General features: G+C 49.1%; 1 protein-coding gene across 4 annotated transcripts in view; it reads left to right on the forward strand.

Moving 5' to 3' along the window:
• LOC309883127 (uncharacterized protein) overlaps nt 1-23,044 on the forward strand; it is a 173,869-nt gene that overhangs the window by 110,773 nt on the left and 40,052 nt on the right. For 3 of the 4 annotated variants that reach the window (XM_082770926.1, XM_082770924.1, XM_082770925.1), the window contains exons 5-8: nt 2,745-2,924; nt 12,757-12,948; nt 19,144-19,323; nt 21,400-21,632. In XM_082770926.1, coding sequence (XP_082627052.1) covers nt 2,745-2,924; nt 12,757-12,948; nt 19,144-19,323; nt 21,400-21,632 — 785 coding nt within the window. The remainder of the gene's footprint in view (nt 1-2,744; nt 2,925-12,756; nt 12,949-19,143; nt 19,324-21,399; nt 21,633-23,044) is intronic. The other variant, XM_082770927.1, reaches the window with a different exon arrangement.

The following is a 23,044-nucleotide window of genomic DNA, read 5'->3' on the forward strand; positions in this document are numbered from 1 at the left end:
TGTGTGAAATGAAGCAGAAAAAGCAGGAAAGCGGCTTCTGCGTAATAGCTCTGCTCCCGGTTCATCCTCAGTGAAAAATGGACTAAAATACCCAGTGGCATTAACAAAGGGAATGAGTGTCAGGCCAACCTCATTTACTTTTTGATAAGACAACTGAGTTTCTAGATAAAGAGAATGCACTGTATCTTATTTAGTCAGATGAGCTGAGTGCAGGATCACAGTGAGCTCCTGGTGGGAGGCAGCCACGGGGGGCAGGGAGGTGTGGGGTCTTGCAGGAAGATTTCTGTGACACGGTAAGGGAAATAACTTTGTGATGTCTCACAGAGCTGTGGTAAGGTCTCTTTGGAATAGCATTGACAGGTCTGGTCATCTATAGTCAAGAAAGATGTGGTCTAGATGCCTAGAAGGGGTGGTGAAACGCCGGGGGAAGGAAGCCCCCCGGTAAGCCGAGGCTGAAGGAGCAGAGCTGGCTTAGCCCAGGAAACCAAAGGCTTGCTGGGGGCTAGTGGCTGTGTAAATGTGCCAAAAGGGAAATGCTGGTGAAGGAGAAGAGCTCAGTCCTGGTGCAGGAACGGGTGATTGTTAACAGGCCTTGAATAATATCGAGAGGGTTTTTTTTTGTGAGGTCTGTCATTCCTCCCAGATCTCTCTCGGGTTTCTTTGCTTTTACCTGGTTCATCCTTATGGAAGTGTCTGGAAACCCTGATGCAGAGCAATGCAGGGCTCGAAGGAAGCACCGAAACACATCTCTGCCTGGGTTGCACGCTGGGTTGTTGCACTGGAGTCAGAAATCAGTCTTGGTAACTTATTTTTCCAGATGCAGCTGCCCTTCTACTACATGAGGGCCCAGGGCTGGTCCTACACTGTCTGACTTCAGCTCCCACTGTATCAAACACGAGATGAATCCCCACAAATACACCAGATGCCTTCTGCAATAAGCTCAGCACATCCTGTCCATTGCTTGACTCTAACATGAGAGCTTGTTCTTACCCTGCGCTTTTGTTTTCTGTCTTGTTATCCGGTAAGGCTTGTATGTAGCAAGTCCTTTATGGGGGAGCCATGTTTTGTTTGCAGCTCAATTTGAATTTGAAAGGATAATTTGTCAAAATGGAGGTGGGAAGAATGTTGTTTTACCTCACTGCTGAGACGAGGGAAATCTGCTGACTAGATAAATCTTGGCTTTTGAGGATGAAAGGCACCAAGTGTCAAGTTTGTCTCACTTAGATATTGCTTTTTTATGTAAGCTGCCTCTAATAATTGAAGAGCTGAAACCGCAATTGTCACAAACCTAAGAAGCTTGATTCCTTAAAGGAAACATCAGTTCAAGGAAAACTGTAAATCAGGTCCTTTAATCTGTTGACTGAATCGCCCATAGGGACTCCAGTGCTCTTATGTGTTTATGCTGAGAGCCCTGCAGCAGTGCCAAAAGGTTTCCTCCAAGTTCTTACCGTGCAGGTGGTTGTTAGCAGGCATTTTTATAAGCTGAACTTAGAGAAGTGCTGTTAAGAGCTTTCTAACCATTCCCAGAGCTTCTGTGCTTACATAACCGCTGTGACGGGGTGTTGTTTTTATGCTTTGTGTTGCTTGCCTAAATTGAAAGGATATCCGTGCCCGTTAAAGTCTTGCCATGTGGAAGGGCTGTGATGGTTGCAGAGCCGAGCTCGCTCTTTGTTGAGCTGAAATTCTGCTTTGGAGGCGAGCCCAAGCGCACATCGGGTGCATCTCAGGCGGCAGAATTAATGAGCGTGGCTCAGGATGGCTCTGACAAGCCAGTGAGCGTGTGGGTAAAGTCTGGATTTTCTGGGGCAGTCTGACCCTTCGGTGCCCAACTCCTGCAGCGGGTGAAACGTAAACACAATTCATTATCCTGTTAAAAGAGAGACGACGATCGTCCTGAGGAGCAGCGGGTGTCCCGGGCGCGGAAGGATGATTTATCTGGTGCATGCACAAGCACCAGTCTGCAGACGTGTCCTTCCTGCAGGCGTTCAGCAGGAGTTGCTGTAAAACTGGGTGGCTCGTAATGAAAACGGGAGCTGGCTGGGGCATCGCTGTGCCGCTGGCCAGCTCTGGAGTGACCGCGTTGGGTAGGTGAGGACACGGCTGTGGTGGGCTGCCTTCGGCCTGCCGCAGCCCAGCGGGGTGCCGCCGTGCCCCCTGCTCTGCTGGCAGCCTGGAGATGTCAAAAGCAAGGGGGGGCAGTGCATCACCAGCACTACACACTAAGCTTCCTTTTGTTTCAAAAAAAAAAAAAAAAAGGTGTTCTAAATACATTTGAAAGCTGTGCCTGATTTTGCATGAAAACCTCCAGGGCCTGAAGCTGTGGTTGTACCCTTTCCCTGAGCCAACTTGCACTGCAACTAAATCTCCTTTGCAGGACACCATTGACCTGGTTTGGGGCTGACTTCTACCTGACAGCCACGTACTGTGATAACAGGTGCTCGTGTTCGTAACTGCGGCTCCAGAGTTGCTTTTTATATGTTCAGGGCCAGGATCCAAGAGTCACTGAGCATCTGCACACGTGCTCGCTTGTGTGGCATGGCTAGGAGCTGTGCGGCGCTCTGAGGAGCGATTGTATCAGGTTTATACCTTGCTATTCCTTCATGTGACGGCGAAACTCTTGCGGATCAGAATGGAGGCAAAGTTTTACTCTGGCTGAGCTCTTCTCTGCTGTGCTGCTGCTTCTGTGCATGTGCATGTCTGGGGGAACCGGGCCTGTATTGACTGTTGGTTTTCTCTTTCCACAGCTGATCAGTGGTGGTTCTACTGTACGTGCTGAGGCAGTATGGGATCACGTCACCATGGCCAACCGGGAGTTGGCATTTAAAGCAGGAGACGTTATCAAGGTTCTTGATGCTTCCAACAAGGACTGGTGGTGGGGTCAGATTGATGATGAAGAAGGATGGTTTCCCGCCAGTTTTGTAAGGGTGAATAACTCTTTTTTTTTCTTACTGCTTCGGTGATTTGCTGCCGTCGTTGCTTGAAATGGTCAATGATCCGAACTGCTTTTTGTCTTTATTGCCACTGATGCTTGTTTTCCATGTCTGTGTTTTCTGTGTGAAAAATGGGGAACAGAGAAGGCTTTGCAAGAAGTGAGGCTGGGGTAGAGGGAGGCTTGAAGAGGTGTTGGCTCTTCTTTATGCTTTTGGGATGCGGAACGCCTTTGCTTGTGTGCCTGAACATGCTGTAGCCTCTTTCCTGAAGCATTTCTTCTTGGAAAACCAGTTAAGTATTGTGCAGGCTGTGAGTAGGTGATTTTGGGGGACTATGGGCGACCTGCATTGAGGAGAGCTCGCAGGGAGGGGTCAGCTCCCCCCTTTCCACAAGCAGTGCTGTGTTCTGATTCCTCAGCTGCTTTGAATGGAAAATTTCTTTGCTAATTAGTCTGTGAGCAGTTCTGGTTATTCTTTTAAGTGGGCAGGGAATAATTTGGCTTGTCTCTTTTTCTACTGAAGCAGGTTTTGCTGCACCCAGCCATCTCCACTGGCGGCCTGGCCTTTCCCAAATAAGGATTCAAGCACTTGATTTTTTTATTTTATTTTTTTACTCAGTATGTCTTAAGAAAGCAAAAGCAAAAGCAGATGCCCTTTTAGGTATTGTCAGCTCCTGCAACATTATTAGGGCTCTCTCAAACTTCCCTGGGGAGTCAAGACATCACCACGGACCTTGTGCACCTCCTTTTCCTCTCCCTTTTACAGAGGGTTCAATAGAGATTTAATTCCTTTCGGAGCTTAGGGGATATGGTTCAAAAATGAAGATTTCTTTTGCCTTGTGCAATTGTCTGAAAGATGAATCTTTGCTTTGAGCCTCCTGGGCAATTTGACAAGCTCCATTGAGGGGAAGACTTTTCTCTGAAACACACAAGGAAGACAGTGCAGCATCTTAAAGAGCCACCGTGTTTCCTTTGGTTCTCTGCCTGGCTTACCTTCCCTCTGAATCCTTCCTCTCTTGGGCAATCCTGCATCATCAGGACCCCTGTTTGATTATATCTCATCATCTGGGCGATAGCCATAAGGATTAGGAAGATGGAGTTAAAAATCTACGACCTGGTGTTTCCTAGTGATGCATGATGACCACTGATGAAGGAACGCAGGTCTTTGCTCGCTTCTGCATTCTTCCAATCCCCGGTGCACGATTTTGTTTCCCCCCATGGTGCTTGTTTTTATCTCTCCTGTCCCTCCTAGGTCTGGCCAGCGCTGAGAGCAACGAGAGGTGAGGGATTGAAACTGGAGCCTGGGCTCCCTGAATAAGAAAGCTTAGCACAACCCCCAGAATAACAAATAGTCTTCAGGATTTTGTTGAATAGGACACTGCGAGTCTGACCCTGCACCCAGTGGAGATAATGAGCTTGGTAAATGGATTTGGAGGAGGTGTGATCAAGACGATAATCTCATCGGGGAAAATATCCTCATGGGTGTTGCAAGCACATCTCATCTGTGTTCCTCGCTGGGAAAGCTGCCTTAGAAAAATCCGTCTGATTCTTTCTGTTTGACTTGGAGACTGAAGTATTCTGGGCCAGTTTAACTTTTTCAGAGCATTTGCCAGGGCTGTTTTGTTTGTGATTCCGGGGAAAAGATTTAATGTGCGTTTTTGTGCAGTGTCGTAAGTGTACTGCTCATGGTAGATTTAATAACAGCCTTGTTTTGCACTGCACAGCTTTCTAAAAAAAAAAAAATCACAAAAAAAAAATCACAAAACAACTAAACAAACAAGTCCATTTACTCTAAGGCCAAAACCCATGGATCACTTGGCTTGGCTGAACTTTCCATCTCTCCCTGCACTGGGAGGGTGATTTTGGAAAAACAAGGGAGAGGAGTCAATGAATCTGAGCCTGTGATACGCGGGGAAAAATGTCTGAAAAACATCCTGGGATGAACCGTGGTGCTTAGGATCGCGATGGCCTTTCCAGGCAGGTTTCTTGCCCGTTTTGTCTAACATCACAACCCCACAGCTTGACTTCACTCCAACAAAATCAGCCCGTCCATCACACAGTTATTCCATCTGTGGGGCTCTGGTTCGGCGTGGGCTGAGCCCAGACACCTGCCCTGGGACCGAGGGATGTGCTCCCAAAGGGGGAAGCTGCCGGGTTCTGTTGTCACAAACGGTAATTAATATTTAAAAATAAGCACCAGGCATTTCAAAAAATACGCAAGCGGAGTTCTGGCACAGTTTGTTCGCAGCTCTGCAGGGGAGGCTGGAGGGGGAAATTTGCCACTCGGGTTTGCAGAACGGAGCTGCCTTCTCCAGGCAGCGCCCCGCTCGCTGTGTCCTGTGCTGAGAAAATGACTGCGTTTGGGCTGTCATCTTCTCTCCTCCGCTGGCGGAGGTCGCTCGCTTGCCTCTTCGTTTCTATTCTTGCTTGTTCCTTCCCCCCCCACCCCTTCCATTCCACCTTACTTACAAGGAGAGAGATTTGAGCTGGATGCCTGCAAAGCCGTGGGGTCTTTAGGGCAGGTACCCGTAACCCCTCTTCTGCTTGCAGGACCAGGTTTATGCTCCTACAGGGTCCTGTCAAGGACGGGTTAACCTGAAACGTTTTCACTTGGCTTTCCCCTCCATGTTTTTTTCTTGTATTTCTTATTGAACTGATCATAACGAGGAGACTGCTTATTTTTTTTCTGTTGTACTTTGAGCTCTGTTTTTTTGACATGGTAACAGAAAGCTGCCCGATTTAGGCTGGGTGGCTCTAGTTTTACTTGCATAAGAAAAATATTTGCTTTCCTTTATATCTCTATTTCGTTTATGCAAGAGGAGGAGGAAAAGGGAACAGCACGTTGCACAGCAGAGGATCAAATGCAGCTAGAGGAAGGAATGACAGGACAGGCCAGACGGGTATAAAACCATGCAGGATTAATTTCAGGATGTTTTAGACTACAGGTCACTCCTAGGTAAGAACATGGGGTACAGTAGAAGATGATTGCAAAGCCAGATTCCCCTAAAAGTCATTTGGATGACTTCTGCTTACAAAACCGGGCTGGAAAGCCTAGTTTGCAATGAGATGTCTGACGCTTCTTGCTCTCCAGCCAGATCACATGAAAATCTTTGGCACAGGCTTTGGCACTCACAAAATCTCATAGCAGGCAGAATTCACATTTGCATGTGCAGAGGAAAACAGCAACCTGCTGATTCCCTTGGCTTCTTCTGCATGCAGGGTTTGGGGGCGGGGGGCTGCAAACAAATGCTGCATTTGAATCGCCTGCACCTATGGGAATTGCTGTCTCTGTGCTCAGGGCCTGCAGTTATCCTCTTAGCTGGAGACTTGGCTAGGAAAAAGGAGGAGAGAGGGAAGCCGCAAAGCTTTGGGAGCACAAGAGTTTAAAGGAGAAATGGGATGATAAAGCAATGCTTTTCTAGAAGGGAAAAAGCAAAACGTAGGAGAAGTCAGGTCTGGAGCTTAGTAAGCAATGGTGAATGTCCTGAACGTCCTGTCTGCTTTTAGGGGGCTGAGAGGGTGGGAGGTGCCGATGGAAAACGCAGTGGGAAGTTTAAATGGGATTTCATATGCTTGTAGCAGTGATATTACTTGTCGCTCTTTTGGATGGTGCACCCTTGGGCTGTCTTCGCGTGCTGTGGGGCTGACGTGGTTTTGCATACTGCTACGTCCATGTGTAAGCTCAAAAAATAGGCTTAGGATTTGTGGAGAGGAATTCACAGCGCAGAACAATACCCCAGTACTGCAAATGGATCCATCAATTGCTGTACCTCAAGGTCTCCTGCAGAAAATTAAGTCTCAAAACAAAGCTTTGGTTGCAGAGCCCAGCATCACATCTCCAAAATGGCTGGGGTGAGATTCCCACACTTCAGACACATGAAACGAGAGGGCATCCCGTTTGGGCCCTGCTGTATTTCCACTGGCAATAAAACCTAAAACCTTACTGATTTAAATCTTTCCCTGGAGACAGACACAGCAGAACGCACCTATCCCGGACAGAGAAGGGGATTTATTTTGTTACAAAGCTCCCCTTAATCTCTTTGGATACCAAGAGGCAGACTGAGTTTCCAGAATCTATTTCCTTCCACTTCAACAGTGGTGACTCTTCCCTACATTTACCAAGCTAAGCTAAAGAGCAAACGTGGGCTTGGGGAGGTTTTACTGCAGCTTCTTGGGTTGCCTCATGACTGCTGGGGTGCTGTGAGCCGAGGGGCAGCAGTCGTGCCGTGGCTGTAATCCCTCGTGGTCCCTTACGAGGGAGAAGTGCAGGAGTGCAGCTAGGATCCATCTCCGCTCTCCCCATTGCTGAGGCTTCCCTAAGCATTGTGATTTGAGATCGATTTTCCTGCTGTAACGCTGCCTGTGACCCACTTCATTTTGTCCTGCTCAAGGACACGTGCTGGATAAATTGGTGTAAGCTTTTAAGGCACTTTTTAGGACGCTCTACACCCCAGTCCTCTTTATTTGGCAGGCGGTTTGGCTTGTGTTCGTAGGGGCTGTGACTCCTCTTTCTTGCAGGTGTTGTTCCCCCCCTAAAATCATCCTTGCTGTGTGTGCAGGTCTCTTGCTAGAGCTGCACATCGCTGCCCTGCCTCGCAGCCCGCTGCAGTCGTTGCGTTAGCGTTTCCTCAGCAAGTGGCAGCTCGGTGAGGATTCCCGGGGAAAAGAGGACGGCGTTCACCTGTTGCCCAAATAAACCGGCGTGTGCTGCAGTGCCTGCTGCAGAGCCAGTGCCTCGTGAAGCAGGTTTTATTCTCCTGTGGCAAATCTGGCACAAAAATAGCTTCTGGTGGAGGTATCACGCACAGCGTGAGCAGCGCTCCGCAGCGACAGGATGCGCTGCAGACAAATTGCGTGGTGTTTTTTTTTTTTTTTTTTTTTATAAAGTCAAGCAGCATTTTAGCATCCAAACACTGCCTGTGCTAATTGCAGCTGCCATTAGCATGGCAACGAACGCCACTCAGACAGCTCAGCATCTGTCGGGTCCCCGGAGGTTCACAGGCAGGCAGCGGGGCCCTTCCTCACACGAGCTATTTTTCAGGGGCACGGAGCCCGAAGCTGTCCGTGTAGAGTCTGTTGCTTTTTCCTTTTCCAGAAACGAGTGAAAGATATTTCTTCCCTTTGCATAAAGGGAACTTCTGAGGCCGGCAATGGAGAGTTTTAGGGGGAAGAGGAAGAGCTGAAGTGGATTTGCTGAAGCTGGAGAGTTGCAGGAGGGAAAGAGAAGGTACCAAAGAGCTCGTGTGCTGCAGGGAGGCAAAGGGCAGGGAGGCTAGAGCCAGACTGCAGAGGAAGAACAGCAGTAGCACCACAGGAGGAAAAAGAACTCTGGCTTCAGCTGCCTTTCCTTCTGGTGCCAAGAGTCCTATTCCTCATCCTGGACAGGGAGAAGGCTGCTTTTCCCTAACGGCCCGGAGAGGCCATGCCCAGACTGCTGGGGTGATGTGCAGACAGATGTTCTCTGTTGTTTGACCTGTGCAAAGCTCTGCACCATGGCTTCATTTGGTTATAAACGAGCAAGTGAAATTGTTAATCCAGTGCAGAGCCCAGCAGAGCACGCATGCAGTAAGTGCAGCACATGTGGCTGAAAACAAGGGCACAGCACCAGCTCATGGGAGGAAGGAGAGAGGGCAAAGCACAGCAGCTCTGCGGAGCAGGGCAGCACGGCGAGGTGGGTGAGATGGTCCTTATTTCTGTAGGGTCACTGCAGCCTCACACATTCACCTCCAGCTGTAGGATTCACACCACCACTCAGTGCCAGGCTGTGGTTAAGGCCGGGCTGTGTGCACTGGTACTTGTGGAAGTCACTGGTGAGCGGAGATGCCAGGGGTTGGTAACAGCTCTCTGGAAGGATCTGCCTGTATCATTAACGTGCCACATTATTTAATTGTGAGCTAGAATCCAGGATGGCACATTATCTGCTAGTTCTGTCCTTGTGAATCTCCAGCGGAAGGAGATTAATAATCCAGATGGCTGCTAAAATGTTTGTTTTATCATGCTTTCTGATTATTATGAGACTATCAGCCCTCAGTGCCTATTCAAGTAAAATGTCCTCTATACAGCGAGTGCGTTCGGCAGTCTAGATGTATAGTAATTACGGGTCAGCTAATGTGGGAACGGTGCCGTTTGGTGATTTTCTGCACCATTTAGGTATGGCTGCAAATTGATAAATCACCTTCCTACAGATTTTATATAAATCACATCCAATATTAAGCAGCACAATGAAGCGATCAGCTCTCCCTGGCTCCTGGAACCGTGTCCTTAGGCAAACGGGGCTTTTTTTTATTTGGCTATTTTACTTTTATCTGCCTCTGCCAATTGCTCCTGGTCATGACTTCCTAATCAGGGTTGAGTTTGCAGTTGGGGACTGCGAGCCTCGTGATAAGCCTGTTCTTCCCCACACCTCGGGTGGCCTTCCCGTGTGAAATACCACTTAGGACTGGCATTATGCAACTGGATTTTTTCCTGCACTTTTTGATGGTTCCTTTTAATTAATTCTCAATACGCAGAGTTTGAAATGGTTCTCTTGGCAGCATTCTTCTTTTTTTTTTTTTTCCACGTTGAACCTCTTCAGCAGTGTGGGGGAGGCCTGCACAGTGCTGTATTATTTCAGAGACTGTGCTTTTTTGCATTGCAGAGGTGTTAAAAAAGGCACCGAAGGCTGATTTGTTATTGTAGGGTTGTTGATGCTTGCTCAACAGCTGTTATTTTCACTATTTTTCCCCTAAAAAATAGGTGCTGTTGAATGCAGTAATCCAGGCTGGTATCCCCCTGCTCCAAGCCACTGCCCCTAATTGCTGAGGAGGGGAGGACAGGAGCCTGGAGAGGCTTCTTGAGATCTAATTGAGGTGACAGGCTGCCGGGGACCTGAATCCCCAGCTCCTCTCCATGGGCAGGGGGGCAGCCACCCCCCTGGAGCAGGGAAGAGTGAGCAGATGAGGTGAGACTGAGGGAAAACCAGAGTTTTGAAGTTCCTTTTAGAAAACAGACCCATTTTCACCGGGAGGCAGGTAAATCTGCGCCTTGGTGTCCAGCACACGTTGGAAAATAGCTCGGAGAGAGGAGAGATGGCTCCATTAGTGCCATCTCAGGGCTGCTCGCAGCAGAGGAGGGTCAGGCGTTTCAGGAGGAGAGCTGCATGTGGCTAAATCCCAGCCAAAAAGCCCCCTGCCTACCGGCGACCGTGCACTGAGCTAAAATAGGAACCTGAGCAGTATGGTCTGGATCGACTCGGTGTGACATTTACTAAGTTACCAGGAAAAAATTGTGTCACCCCTGGTTTGCCTCCTGCCCCTTGCTGTCGCCTGCAGCGCGGCAGCTCGGGGTTTGAGCCAGCAGGTCGGTGAAGCAGAGGGGATCTGCCCGCTGGGGGCTTGGGGGGGTCAGAGGACACGAGGCTCTCAGTTTAATTTTCCCTGCCCAAACACAGCACAGCTACTCCTTGGGGCAAGCACGAGAGGAGATGGGAGCTGCATAAACCCAAAGCTGAAGGTGTAAAAGCAGCCAAAGGTCCCTCTGCCGAGCGGTGAGCCCACGGTGAAGCGTTCAGGTCCATGCTTCAAACTGTGCAAAAGCTTCCCTATGCCTCCCCTTCAGAAAGTCTACAAACCTCAAGAATACCCCCAAGATGTCCCAGGTAAGGCAGCTCGTCCCCATTTATAGATGTGGAGAGCCTCGGCCGATAGGAGCGATTGGCCCAGGGTCAGCAGCAGAGCTGGGAATGTGCCTCGTCCGCTGTGAGGCACGCTCCAAACTTCAAATAATCCCCTGCAAGAAGGATTCTTGCTTGAGCTGGGGAGAACTCGAGAGGTTAAGACAAAAAGCCGGCGTGTTTGCACAGCGCTGTGGGATTAGTCCTTCCTGCAGCTGGGGCTGGAGAGCGCAGGTGGAAGGCACATCGGGCTTCCTCCCATCCCAGTAAAGTTGTTTCATTTGCTGTTAAGCCAAAACAAGAGTCATCTAGACTGCAGCGGTATATTTTTTTCCTTTTGGGAACACGAATCCTAGCAGGAAAGAGCAAAAATTTCATTAAGAAAAAAGCAGGGCTCCTGAGATTCCCAGATGTGGAAGCGGGGAGTGCTCCCACACTACCCAAACGGCGTACCAAACCCTACAGCTTTCACAAACCGTCCAAGTTTGCAAGCTTGCTGTTTGCCTGCGAGCTTCAAAACCTGTAGGATTCCTGCTTTCAAGTTTTTCTTTTCCCTTTTTACAAAGATTTTTTTGTTTTGGGACACCCTGGGTGCCTCCGCGCCCGGTGTCGTGGTGCTCCTCTTCCCCTGGGGCTCATCCAGGCACGGAAAACCAGAGCTGACAGCTGCACTCGCCGTGCTGTGCTTCTGCCCTGTCACACGGGACATTAAACTGTCCTGGGGGAAGGTCCCAAGGCTGGGGGTTGCTGAAAGGCTGTCCCACGGGCAGGAGGAGGTCCCAGGTGGACAGAGCAGGCAGGACGTGGCCCCTGCTCACCACTGGCCACGAGGGCATCTTGTCACCGTCACGCCCCACGTGCAAAGTCCCTGGTAGCTCCTGGACACGGCACAAACACGACCCAGGTGAACAGTCAGGCTTTTTATGGCTTTTTTTTTTTTGTCTTTCCTAAGTTAATGGCACCATTAACATTCTGCTCGAGATGTGTTTTCTGCAAACACCTCGGCTTCTTGGCCTGTGCGGCTCACTGTAGGAAGACAAAATGTGGGAGCTGTAATAAGGGGCAATGTGGCTTAGCTAAACATAATAATTGGTTAGGAAAACAGGGAAGGAGCGTGGGAAGGGCTAGGGTTTTTTTTTTCACTTTACTAATTTGCAGGAACACAGTCTGCACAGGCACACAATGAAGGTGTTTAAAATGGGAATTAAGCTGAAAAATGGGAAATTCCTAAAAACTGTTAACAGTCAAAAGAAGAAGAAAAGATCTAGCTAACTCTGCAGCTTGTTTCCCTTGTGCCTGTCGGTGGGGACGGTTTCGCTGTGTACAGGTAGATGTATTTTTATGTTCCAAGGTCTCTGGTATTTTGGTCTTTAAATGCCAAGAAGAAAACTTGCTTCATTTATATAACAACGGAGATGATATTTGTAAGCCAGCACTATTTCTGTGTTTCAGCCTTTATGTAATGTTCATTTACAAACTGTGCTGAGCCCAATTTGAGTTTGTAAGAGTCACTTTAAGCAGATTTTATTTTGGGGAAGAGATAACAAAGGGAAGCATTTGATCCATATGCTACACTCAAAGACAGAGACTAGAAGTCAGTGCTAGCTTTTAGCTTACAGGGTCAATGGATGTTTTTATTGGGGGATGGAAATTCAGTGTGCTGAAAAGGCAGAGATCCTTTTTTTCATCACATTCAGCAATTCACTGTGATTCAAGGGGTTCAGTGCCCAGGGGTGTGCTTGGCTCCCAGTCCAAACCTGCCCTCAGACCCGTTCGGAGATTTATTCTGCCAAGGAACGGCCCCGTCTGAGCTCAGCGCAGGGTGGGATCACAATCTCAGATGCTGAGGCAGGGCATTTGCCTGAGCGAGAATGGCTCTTCATGTGAAATGATGGGGAAAGCTGCTGTAAAATGAAAATCAATGCTCATTCACAAATCCTGGCCTGGGAAGTTTGCAGCAACCTCAGTGCCGCAACCCAGAGAGCCTGAGCTGATGTTCAGATTCATTCAGATTTCTGCCCCAGCCATATCTCGTCCTTCGTAAATCAGTCAGCTGGAAAGGTCCTAGGCCGTACCATCATACGATCACGATTACCATCACCCGGCCTCTCTTCATTCGCTGGCTTCCTGATGGATTTACGATTCAGCTTGTTGCTCTCCCCTCTCCCCCTCACAGCTCTGGGTGAATCAAGAAGATGGCGTGGAGGAGGGAACCAGCGACGTGCAGAACGGCCACTTGGATCCCAACGCCGACTGCCTCTGCCTCGGCCGGACCGTCCAAAACCGAGACCAGATGAGAGCCAACGTCATCAACGAGATCATGAACACGGAGCGCCACTACATCAAGCACCTCAAGGACATCTGCGAGGTACGTGGGGTTGTGGCGCTGGGGACCCCGCAGGACGCACGATGGGCTGCTGAGAGCTGAGGACTGAGTTGGTCCTGGGGTGACGGGGGAAAAGTCACACTGTGTTTATTAGGAGTGTGTGTAATTGAGGAGCAGCATCCGTCAATAAGTATTGATACTTCTGAGTATTTTCTACTGGAGCTGCTAATTAGCTTTAGGTCGTATTAACCAAAAATACCATTTTCTGATCTTTTTTTCTGTATCACTTTGACTGAAAAATTATGAGGTTGAGATCTTTCAAGCATTTCTCTTAATTAAAACCCATCGCTGTCTACTTTTGAACTTGTGGCTAAGGAAATTAGGTTGTAATTAAAGCAATCAGTTAGCCATTCCACCTGTGTCTTTCACATTGGGTTCACAATTTCCCCTTGCTCAGGGGGGCTTCCATTTGCCTTCTCTTCCAGCGAGCAGAATGATCTCACCCTGGGAAATGAGGTACATTACATTTGCATAGTGTAAGGGAAACTGCAAGCAAATGCACGTTGATGACTGCCCCCTCACATCCTCCACTTGGTTCTTCCTCATTACGTCCAATTAACGCCCCCAGCTCCTGACTGGCCTGCAGCCTCGGGGCCCTGAGCTGCGCCTGAAGTGCGTGGGGTGTTTGGGAAGGGGACCGTGCAGTTCTGTCAGAGTGTGCTGTGGGACAGCTTGGGCACTGTGCATCCTTCTTACGGAGAGGCAGAAGTTCCTTAGCACTAAAATCAAGGTCCAGGGCTTTCAGCTCATCCCTCGGAGTGTTTAGGGGGCTGTGAGCCTGGGCTCTCTCTTCCCAGAGCCAATGTACTGAAGCCCTTTGTGAATACTGCTTAGCAAATGTCTTCATCCTCCCTTCATACTTGCCACTTTTCTATTGACAAGGCAGAGCAGCCATCCAAAAAAACCTCTGTGATGCTGTTCAAATATGGAAGAATCTTGGGATTTCAATCTGGAAACAAATGAGCTTAATTTCAGCGTGCTATTTCAGTCAGAGGGCTTTGCACTGAAGAAGGGAAGAACTGCAGGAACTTTTCCACGTGGTGTTTCTTTTCCTGCATTTGCACTTTTCTGTTGAACAACAAAATAAATCTGAACTTGCATTTGCCAGTCGTGTCACCGGGCTGCTGCTAAATCAGCTTCCCCGGAGGTGCAGATAGGTATAGTTCCAGTGAGATCCGCGGGGTAACACTGATTTACAGCACCCAACGATATGCCCAATATGTGGGAGAGATCTGTGGGATACAAAACAGTCTTGAGGGATAAATCTTCCTGTCAGGTAGAGCATCAGGAAATGATTCAGCTGCCTCGCTTAAAAAAGGAGGAGGACCCAACTGGGCATTCTCCTCTGCAGAGGAGACCCAGGCTGGCACAAGCTGCTCCCAGGGCTCCAGGAGATGTGGGTGGGTGGTGAGGGCTGGGCCTGATTCAGAGCTGGGTTCAGCAGTGCAGTTTTGCTCTTGTTGCTGAGTTTCACTGGCGTTAGGACTCGTTGTTCATTGTGGCACCTTAAGATGTGGGGTCGTTCTCGGAGGACCGTAGCCCCTGTGAGGTAATGAGAGCCCTCTGACGGCTCTTTTCTGTTGCAGGACGTGTGCCTAGTACCTGCTATTATATTCTTACACACCATGTTATTATTTACAACACCCGTGGCACTAGCCCTGCCGAGTCAGGAGCTCACAAGCCAGCCAGCACCAGCATGAAAATTACCTGCGCGATGCAGCTGGCTCGGAGGCTGGGGGAATCCCCCTGCTCAGCAAAGCCATACAGCACCAGCAGCTGCTGCTGCGCCCTTGTTTGAGTGTGAAGGGCTGGCTGCTGCTGCTCGCTGGAACGGGTTTGCGAAGATTTTTATTAGGGGCAAAATGCTGAGCGTTCCCTGGCCTGCGTTATGGGGAGCTGACGGATCGTTATTCTGAAATATCACCGAGGGGAAAAGGAAGAAAAAAGAATTTAGCCTCAGGGAAACATCCAGCACTAGGAAATTCAGGCTTAGCAGTTAGAGGTTAGAAAAATAATCAGCTGCTGAAAACTAGGCTTTCCTAATGGTGAGCAGCAGCCAGCCTTACTGGCACAGCCTCTACAGTAAAGCTCCATAGGTCCGTGTGGCCATCCCCAGGCATGAAAATACATCCCCTGCCCCGGGGCTTTGGTCACACGAAGAGCAGGGTGGTGTGCTTTGGGGAGCAGCAGATTGGGACCAGGACGTGGATTAGGAGATGAGGCTTAATGTAAGGGGTGGGAACAGAGAAGCAGTTGGGAGATGAAAGGAAACCTCTGTATTCTGAGTAATCTGGGGGTGGGAGGGGAGGAAGGGCAGCCAACTTCCAGAGCTGTGTTTTTCCTCTTTTCCAACTAATTTCACTTTGAATTTATTTTTTAATAACGTTGTCTGGATTCCACCTAAACTTTGCTCTGGTGCCAGGACAGCTCTGAATGCTGAGAAGCAAACGTCCTCACTGCATCTTAGCCGGTCAGAGTGGCTCTGTTGTGCAGAGCTGGGACAAGCTTTCCTGTGCTTCTTCTGTTTCGGGGTTGGCTTCTTCTGTGCCCTTCTGAGGAACCAGCTTGTGTTCCTGATGGACTTCATTACACATTTTAGGCGGGTCCCAGGGCAATCACAGTCTGCATCCAAAAAATGAGTGGTGCTGGTGGGGAGAGGAGCAGGACTGATGCACGGATCCGTGCCTGATGCTCAGTCCTTGCTGTTCAGGAGATGAGGATTTTGCTAGCCCAGATGGTACTGGTCCAACCTGGAGGGAAGTCTACAGGGCAGGGTCTCCCCAGCATGGCTCAGAGATGGAAGGAAATGGAAATATCACCACCACTGCCTTTTCACTCAGAGCCTGCAGCAGCTCTCATCTCCTCATGCTGAGAGCATTCTTGCTGAGAGCATCTCACCGTGCTCTCAGCAGGATGAGAAGAAGGATGGAAGGATTGGCCACCTCTCCTGACCGTCTCTAAACCCATTCTGGGGTGGAGAAAACTTAGCACTTAACCTCCTGCAGATACTTTCCAACTTTGGCCTTTACCTCAGGGACTACATGGAAATGTACTTTAAAGGGAGCCAGTTTGACAGCTATTTTTAGGTATTCATTGAACAAAACACTCTCCAACATCTGCTCATCAGTCAGCTATCCCTCCTCTGAGCAGACCTGATGGGATGAGCAGGAGGAAGATGACGTTGTTTTATGTAACAGAAGTAAATTTACCGGAAAAAATATGCAGCAGCCTTCTAGCTGGCGCTTGCTGTGTGTTATCTGTAAATCTGCAGTCTCCCCTTTGCTGGAAACAAACCATCAAAATGCACAAACTGGAGAGGGGAGAAGCCTTGGGAATTCCATGCGTTCGGGAATTCTCCCTGTGGTTTCATAGGTGCCTGTGCAGAAACGTGCTGCTTCAGCTTCTCAGGAGCACGTGATTTAGGCGAAGTGATGAACCAGCACACAGAGGACGGGGAATATTCACGACGGTAGCTGCAGCCAACAGCAACCCCAGGGCTGGAAGTTGTTCACATAAATCATCCACTGCCTGATGTCTCAGAGCTGTGTGTGTGCGAGGGGAGCCTGGCTTGCAGGCAGCCTGCAGCGTGCAGCGGGGCAGAGGCCCCAGCACAGACACATTGCTGCACTGCTCGCGCTGCAGCCAGCTTCAAAAAGAAGAGCCTGGCCTTGTGGGCAGGTCCACGTCTTTATTTTATTTTTTTAATTTTTTGTAGCTGTTCTGAGACAAGCAGGTAAACACGAAAAGCAATAGGTGCGTTGTTCCGTGATGGTTTGTATTTTTGTTTGCCCTTCAACTGTCCTATAGCCTGGGAACCAGCCTGTTCCCATTCCTCCTGGCCTTAAAAATGAGAGAGGGAAACCCAGAGAAGTGAGTCATCGAGGAGCTTCTTGGAAGAAGGGAGACCTAGATTTGGTAAACGTGGAAGGTGTTCCATAACACAAGCTTCCCAGCTGAAAAAGCAGGCACCTTCGGGGTAATGGCATCCTTCTAGCTAAGCTGGACATCGCAGAGGCTGGTTCTGTGCCAGGTCGGCCAAAGTTGCATTTATCATTCATCTGCTTGAAGTTCTCCCTCCCAGGAACCACATGGTGAGGCTGAAGGACAGCTTATTATAGCGTCCCAATGGCTCGCATTGTGGGCCAGCAGCTGCGTGTCACCAGCTGGCGGTTCGTCTGTGTGACTAAGCATCTAGAGCTCCCAAATATAGCCATTCAACTGGAGCTGTTGGCAGTTTTCCCTTCTTTTTTTTTTTTTTTTTTCTTCCTCTCCCTATATAATAAAGGCAAAGTCATCTCCTGATGACCCCCATATCATTCTGTTTTCAGTCAAGAGGCCGCGGTCCAGAAGAGGCCAGCACAGCGTTTGATATTTAGCCTTGCAAAGTTTCTAGTCTAAATCATCCAGACAGGCGAGGCACGGGGGGGAGAAGTGATTTGCTCAGTGTCACCCAGATCAGCGGCAGGGTCAGAAATTCAGCCCAGGCACCCCGAACCTCTGCGTGACACCCCATCCCCTCCCCACATGTATTTCAGTGTCTGAAGGCTTCGTGATTCAGCCAAAACCAGGGCGGTGAGTTCATGGACGAGGCAGGGCCAGCAAAACAGGAACGCAGACAGGGATCGGGGTGGTGTGTTTTCTTTTTGCCAGGATATTGATCTGCCACGTCTTTTTAGGTCAGGAGGTCTTTGGAGCAGTGCTTCCTTGCTGAGTTGTTTGTGTGCTGTCCAGCTAAACGTGGGCTCAGCACCACTGGGTAACACGGGCAGATGAAGATGAAGAGGGACCTTTTGGTTATTGCGCTGGGTCAGGATGCAGGAGGCCTGAACTGCTGCCAGCTCTATTGCAGATTCATTCTGTGATTTTGGAGAGTTTCTGTAAGCTCTCTACATGCCAGTTCTTCCTCTCTCTCCGTTTACCTTTCATGTCTGTGGGCTCAGTGAGTGAGCCTGATGTTTGTACAAAGCAGGACACAAAGCCTGGTCCTCTGTTCCCACTTAACCAAGGAAGAAGAGATGGTAGCTGAGAAAACAGGACAAAATTTTCACATTTTAGCTGTTTGGAATAGTGTATTTGGAGTAATCGCATGAAGGATAGAGGAAACAAAGATGAAAACGATGCTGCTTCCCTCTAGATGGCATTGATGCAGCTCGTGCTGCTCCCTCGATCGGGTGAGCCGAAACGCCCCCAACCTCCTGCACTGCTTTTGGGGTTCCCTGTCGGGAGGCCAGCAGGACAGCAGCCCTCTTGCTTTTGTCTCAGGTGTGGGACAAACCATGCTGCCTCCCACGTCAGGGAAAGCTGCAAGAGTGTTTGCCTTCAGCATGTCACTGGGTGCTGAAACGACTCGGGACGGGTACACCGCTCTCTTCCAAGAGCAAGGCCATGCAGCCACATGTTAGTTAAGTATTTCTCAGCGTGGTAGGCAGCTTCCTTATCCTGAGTGCTGTGGCTAAAATGAGAAATCAGAGCAGGCAGGGGACCAAACAGCCCCTCCCAGCTTTCCCTGTAATGCCACGTGCCACTGAAGACGATGGGGAAACAGCGATGTTGGTAGGAGCTGCCCCTGATGCTGGGTAGTGCGAGGCAGGGAGTTTTGAAGGACCAGGCGTACGGTGCTGTAACACACCTCTCTGAGCCATCAGCCAAATGCTGCTGTTCTCTGCAGCACAAGCAGGGACACGGCAGTTTCAGGCTGTACTGCCTGAGATCTCTGGGGAACTTTCCCTCTGCAAAACTGATTCATGCAGAATGCTGAAGGACATTGAGGCGCTGTTTCCCCTCTGCACTTCTCTTCTGTACACGCTCTGTCTCCAGCACTGTCTGGTGTGGGCTGTAAAGCCTGGTACATGCTGGGGCTGGGGTGTCCTGAGCGAGGGTAGCGCTGTGGTCTGCTGCAGGTTGCAGTGGGAGCAGTGCTTGCAAGTGCCAAATGTTGTAAATGAAATATTGTCTGTCAAAAATGGACCTAGAGGTTTTTGAAGCCTGTTTTCCCTATTGCACGCTTACTTGTAGAAAGCAGCTGATGGAGACTGTCATGCTTTAAAAGTGGATTTTGTTTTCAGAGATGTTTTCTGGTTCTATTTTCACTTACTCCGTCCTCAAGAAAAACTTGGGAGCTGCTTCAGGAAAAGCGTTCGGGTTATTTTATGGATTGCTCTGTCTTGCTTCTTACAGGGTTACTTGAAGCAATGCCGGAAGAGACGGGATATGTTCAACGATGAACAGCTAAAGATCATCTTTGGTAACATTGAAGATATCTATAGATTTCAGATGGGCTTTGTCCGGGATTTGGAGAAACAGTACAACAAAGAAGATCCCCATCTCAGTGAAATTGGACCGTGTTTCCTTGAACACGTAAGTCCATTTGGCAATTTTTGTTTTTTTGTTTTATGGTGGGTGCAGTGGGGATGTAGCAGAAGTCCGAAGGCAGGAACCACTCAGAATCTAGTTTGTGTTCATCAGTCCTGTTCTGTTCCAGTTACACACCACGGGCTCCTCCACAGGCACTGTATCCACTTTGGGAGGTACAGCTGCAGGGAGAACTCAGTGAAGTATATAGTTGGGTAACGCCCCAGAGCATCTGAATCCCAAAAACTTTTCACATCCTCCCTCATGTTATGTAGGCACAAGGTCCCTCACATACCCCCTACCTTCTTTTTCTCCTCAAAATATGCAGTAAATCCACTCACAAGCCATCCTCATCAGGTCACGGGTGACCAGAAGGTTGGAATAGGTAGGGCAGTCTGGAGGAGTAAGAAGAGGCATTAGCTGTGTGTTACACAAAGCAAGTAGAGGAGAGCAAGTGCCTCGGCTGTTTGCTGTGGCACTGAGCTGCATTTGCAAGGGATGAAAAACCCACGGAGCTTCAGATGCCTTCACCTGCAGGGCCAGGTGCGAGGTGGCAGCAGGGTGGCAGAGAGCTCGTCCCCGCTGAGTGCACCCCGAGCAGGACATTCCAGCTGACGATGCACTCCTGGAGGCTTCGGGCCAGCCCCTCGTGCTGTTACATAAGCCACGTGTTACAGGAGCTGATAAATCGGGCAGTGCTGGAAGTGTGTCAGGAAGTGTCAGGGAAATTATGGTCCTGCAGTTTTAGGCTTTCCTTTACGGAGACTGAAGTGCTGTGTCAGCTTACACACGGGGTGCTCCGACCCAGGACGCAGGTCCTGTGCTTACAGCCAGGTCCAGCTAGCCCCAGCTCACTGGCCAGAGAAATTTCCAGCAGACAGTCATGAAACTTTAGTGGGGCATCCCTGAAAAGGTTTGCAGCATCTCTTAAGCATCACTGGTCTTCTAATTAAAAAGCAAGCTTATTCCTGAGAAATTGCGTTATGGCATTAACATGGCTCGCTTTTATCAGAGCCTGCAACCTCTGCTGCTTGCTTCCAAAGCACACAGCGTATTGCACCTTTGTGCAAAAGAAAAGTATGAAATCTTGGTGAGCAGCAGTAGCTAAAACTGCATGTCCTAAGGCTGTGCTGTCAATTCATTTACAGTAACAATAAGTAAAAGTTCCTACTGCTGTTACTGGGAGAAATACCTGACATCACTGTCATCATTTCCGTAGGTGTTGAAAGCTGGCTAATAAAATCCTGATAAATTATCCCTGTTTAGCCATTGGGGGAAACTGAGGGATGAGGACATTAAGATCCTGTTGTTTGGGCCTGCCAGCTCCTTCCTCACCCACTTCAGCAGGAGAGAGGCGTCAGTGCTTGGCTCTTGGTCGGCCGTGGGGCTGGGGAGGAAAGCAGGCTGCCCTGTTCCCAGAAAGGCACGTTACAGCCTGCCTTTCCTTGGGCTTATGTCAGGGCTGGCTGAACTACAGACTTCAATGTGGCAGCCCGTTTGTTTCTGCCTCTTCCTTCCAGCATGATCCTTCTTACACCTTTCATTTGGGGTGTCTGCGTGGCATTTGGGGATGATGTGTGGTCAGTGAAGGCAGGAAATGGAGACTCCAGCCCAACTAGTGCAAAAAGCCTGGTTAGAGCACTGCCAAGGGTGGCTGGGCACGCATGTGCAAGGGGTTTTCGTTTTTGGTGTTTGTTTTTCCAGTCTTTGGTGTTTACTGGCTCTGGGGAAATCTGCACAGTAGGCGGCTCCTGGGGTTCCCTGTTGGTAAAGGGGTGTTCAAAATTACTCACCTGTCACAAAGAACAATCTCAGCAGTTGATTTGAAGCTGAGAACACCCACAGGGGTTTCCTTTACCACAGCCGGGACCTATAGAGACCTCAGCACCGTGCAGGACTTGGCCCCCCGCTGCCCATGCAGCAACCATGCAGCACCTTCTCTGAGCAGGAAGAGGACTTGGGGATCCTCCCTCCTCCTGTTGGGGTGTTCCTTTTTCTTTAGCCGTCACGTTGGCAGGTGGGGTGACGGCCTGCTCGTGGCGCCTGTCTGACGTGCGCTCCCTTCCCTCCTGCCTTTCACAGCAAGATGGCTTCTGGATCTACTCGGAGTACTGTAACAACCATTTGGATGCATGCATGGAGCTTTCCAAGCTGATGAAAGATAGCAGGTACCAGAATTTCTTCGAAGCGTGTCGTCTGTTGCAGCAGATGATTAATATTGCCATCGACGGTTTCCTTCTGACGCCAGTGCAGAAGATTTGCAAATACCCCCTGCAGCTCGCAGAGCTCCTCAAGTACACTGCACAGGATCACAGGTATGGGGATGCTCTTGTTACACAAAGGGGTTTTGCTCACTGCTTTTCTACGTGGCCTCTTAATGCACACGGGGGATGTTTTTATGTCTGTCCAGCTCTTCTCTTAATGACATCTTGTGGAAATTGAAGCAGGGCAAAGGTTTAGCAGATAGCTAGAAAGCTTCTCAAAGCACCGATTCTCAGTGGAGCCAAACTCATCTCTCTTGTAATCAGACGTGAACTAATTACCCTTGGATGTACTTTATGATGCTACTGGTTACACTAGAAAAATTACTTAATTAGCAGTCAGTGGTCAGAAAGGCTTATTCCTTTATCCTAGAGAGGACCTCAGCATGTAGTGGGTGGAGGGCCACATCTGCAGCTCAAACCTGCCTATGCTCAGATCCTGGGAAAATTCAGAGCCCGTTCTGCTTTTCAGCCTCATTCCATCTCTGATTTTGCCACTGGGTTTTTAGGATCAGAGGAGCACCTGGCAGTTTGATATCTTCCCCAGAATTTTATGGATCTCTTTTGCTTCTGATGAGGGCAATCAGTCTAATTACCTGACCTAGTGTGAGTCGAGAATAGTACTTAGGATATCAGTTATGAAAGGTGAAAGAAGAATGAGGCCCCCTAAGAACAGATTATCCTCTACTGTGTCAGTTTTCTTTCTTTTTCCAAAACCCTTTTTAAAATGAAGTAGTTTAGAGGGGAAAAAAAAAAAAAAAAAAAGACCACAAAGGTTTCAGAAACTTCTGCAAGTGTTTGATTTTTTGTTTTTGTTTCCCAAAACCAGCTCTGGAAGTGCAGAAAAAAAGTGACATGAGCAGAGGTACATTCGTTTGCGATGACCTGGTTCACCAGTTTTACTGATTGATGCTAGCTGAACACTTGGTTAAAAATCACCAATTTTGATATGCATTTGGCTCCTGATCCAATTTCTTTTATTCCTTTCCTTGCGAGGCCAAATCAAACTTGGACTGGACTCATGGGAATGTCGGGCTATCAGAAACCAGCTCTAGGATCCCAAACATTGCGGCTTCTTTTGCTCACCAGCCACGTGATGTCCCCACAGTACTTAGGGTGAATTTGGATGCCTGGCTTTACAAGGGGGAGCTGCTAGCAGCCTCGGGGAGAGGAGGTCTGTGCTTCAAGTGACCTTCTCTGAATTGTTTGGTAGCAATACCGAAGGGTATGTGGACAGTGTGATTACACAAGGGTAAATTATTTGGAAGAGTGCATTCCTTTGGGATGTTTTAAAATCGGCATGTGTTTAAGTGATCAGACAGAGTCATACTCCGCGGAGACTCAGTGCTTTCCTGCCATTAAGCAACAACTCGTTGATTCAGACCGAGAGCTCTTTTTTACTGGATTGTGCCCGTGACAGGACACAGCTATGGACGCTTCATTTCTCTTTTTTCTTCATTTTCTGA

This window comes from Aythya marila (assembly GCF_965140915.1).
Source record: "Aythya marila genome assembly, chromosome: 13".
Lineage (NCBI taxonomy): Eukaryota > Metazoa > Chordata > Aves > Anseriformes > Anatidae > Aythya > Aythya marila.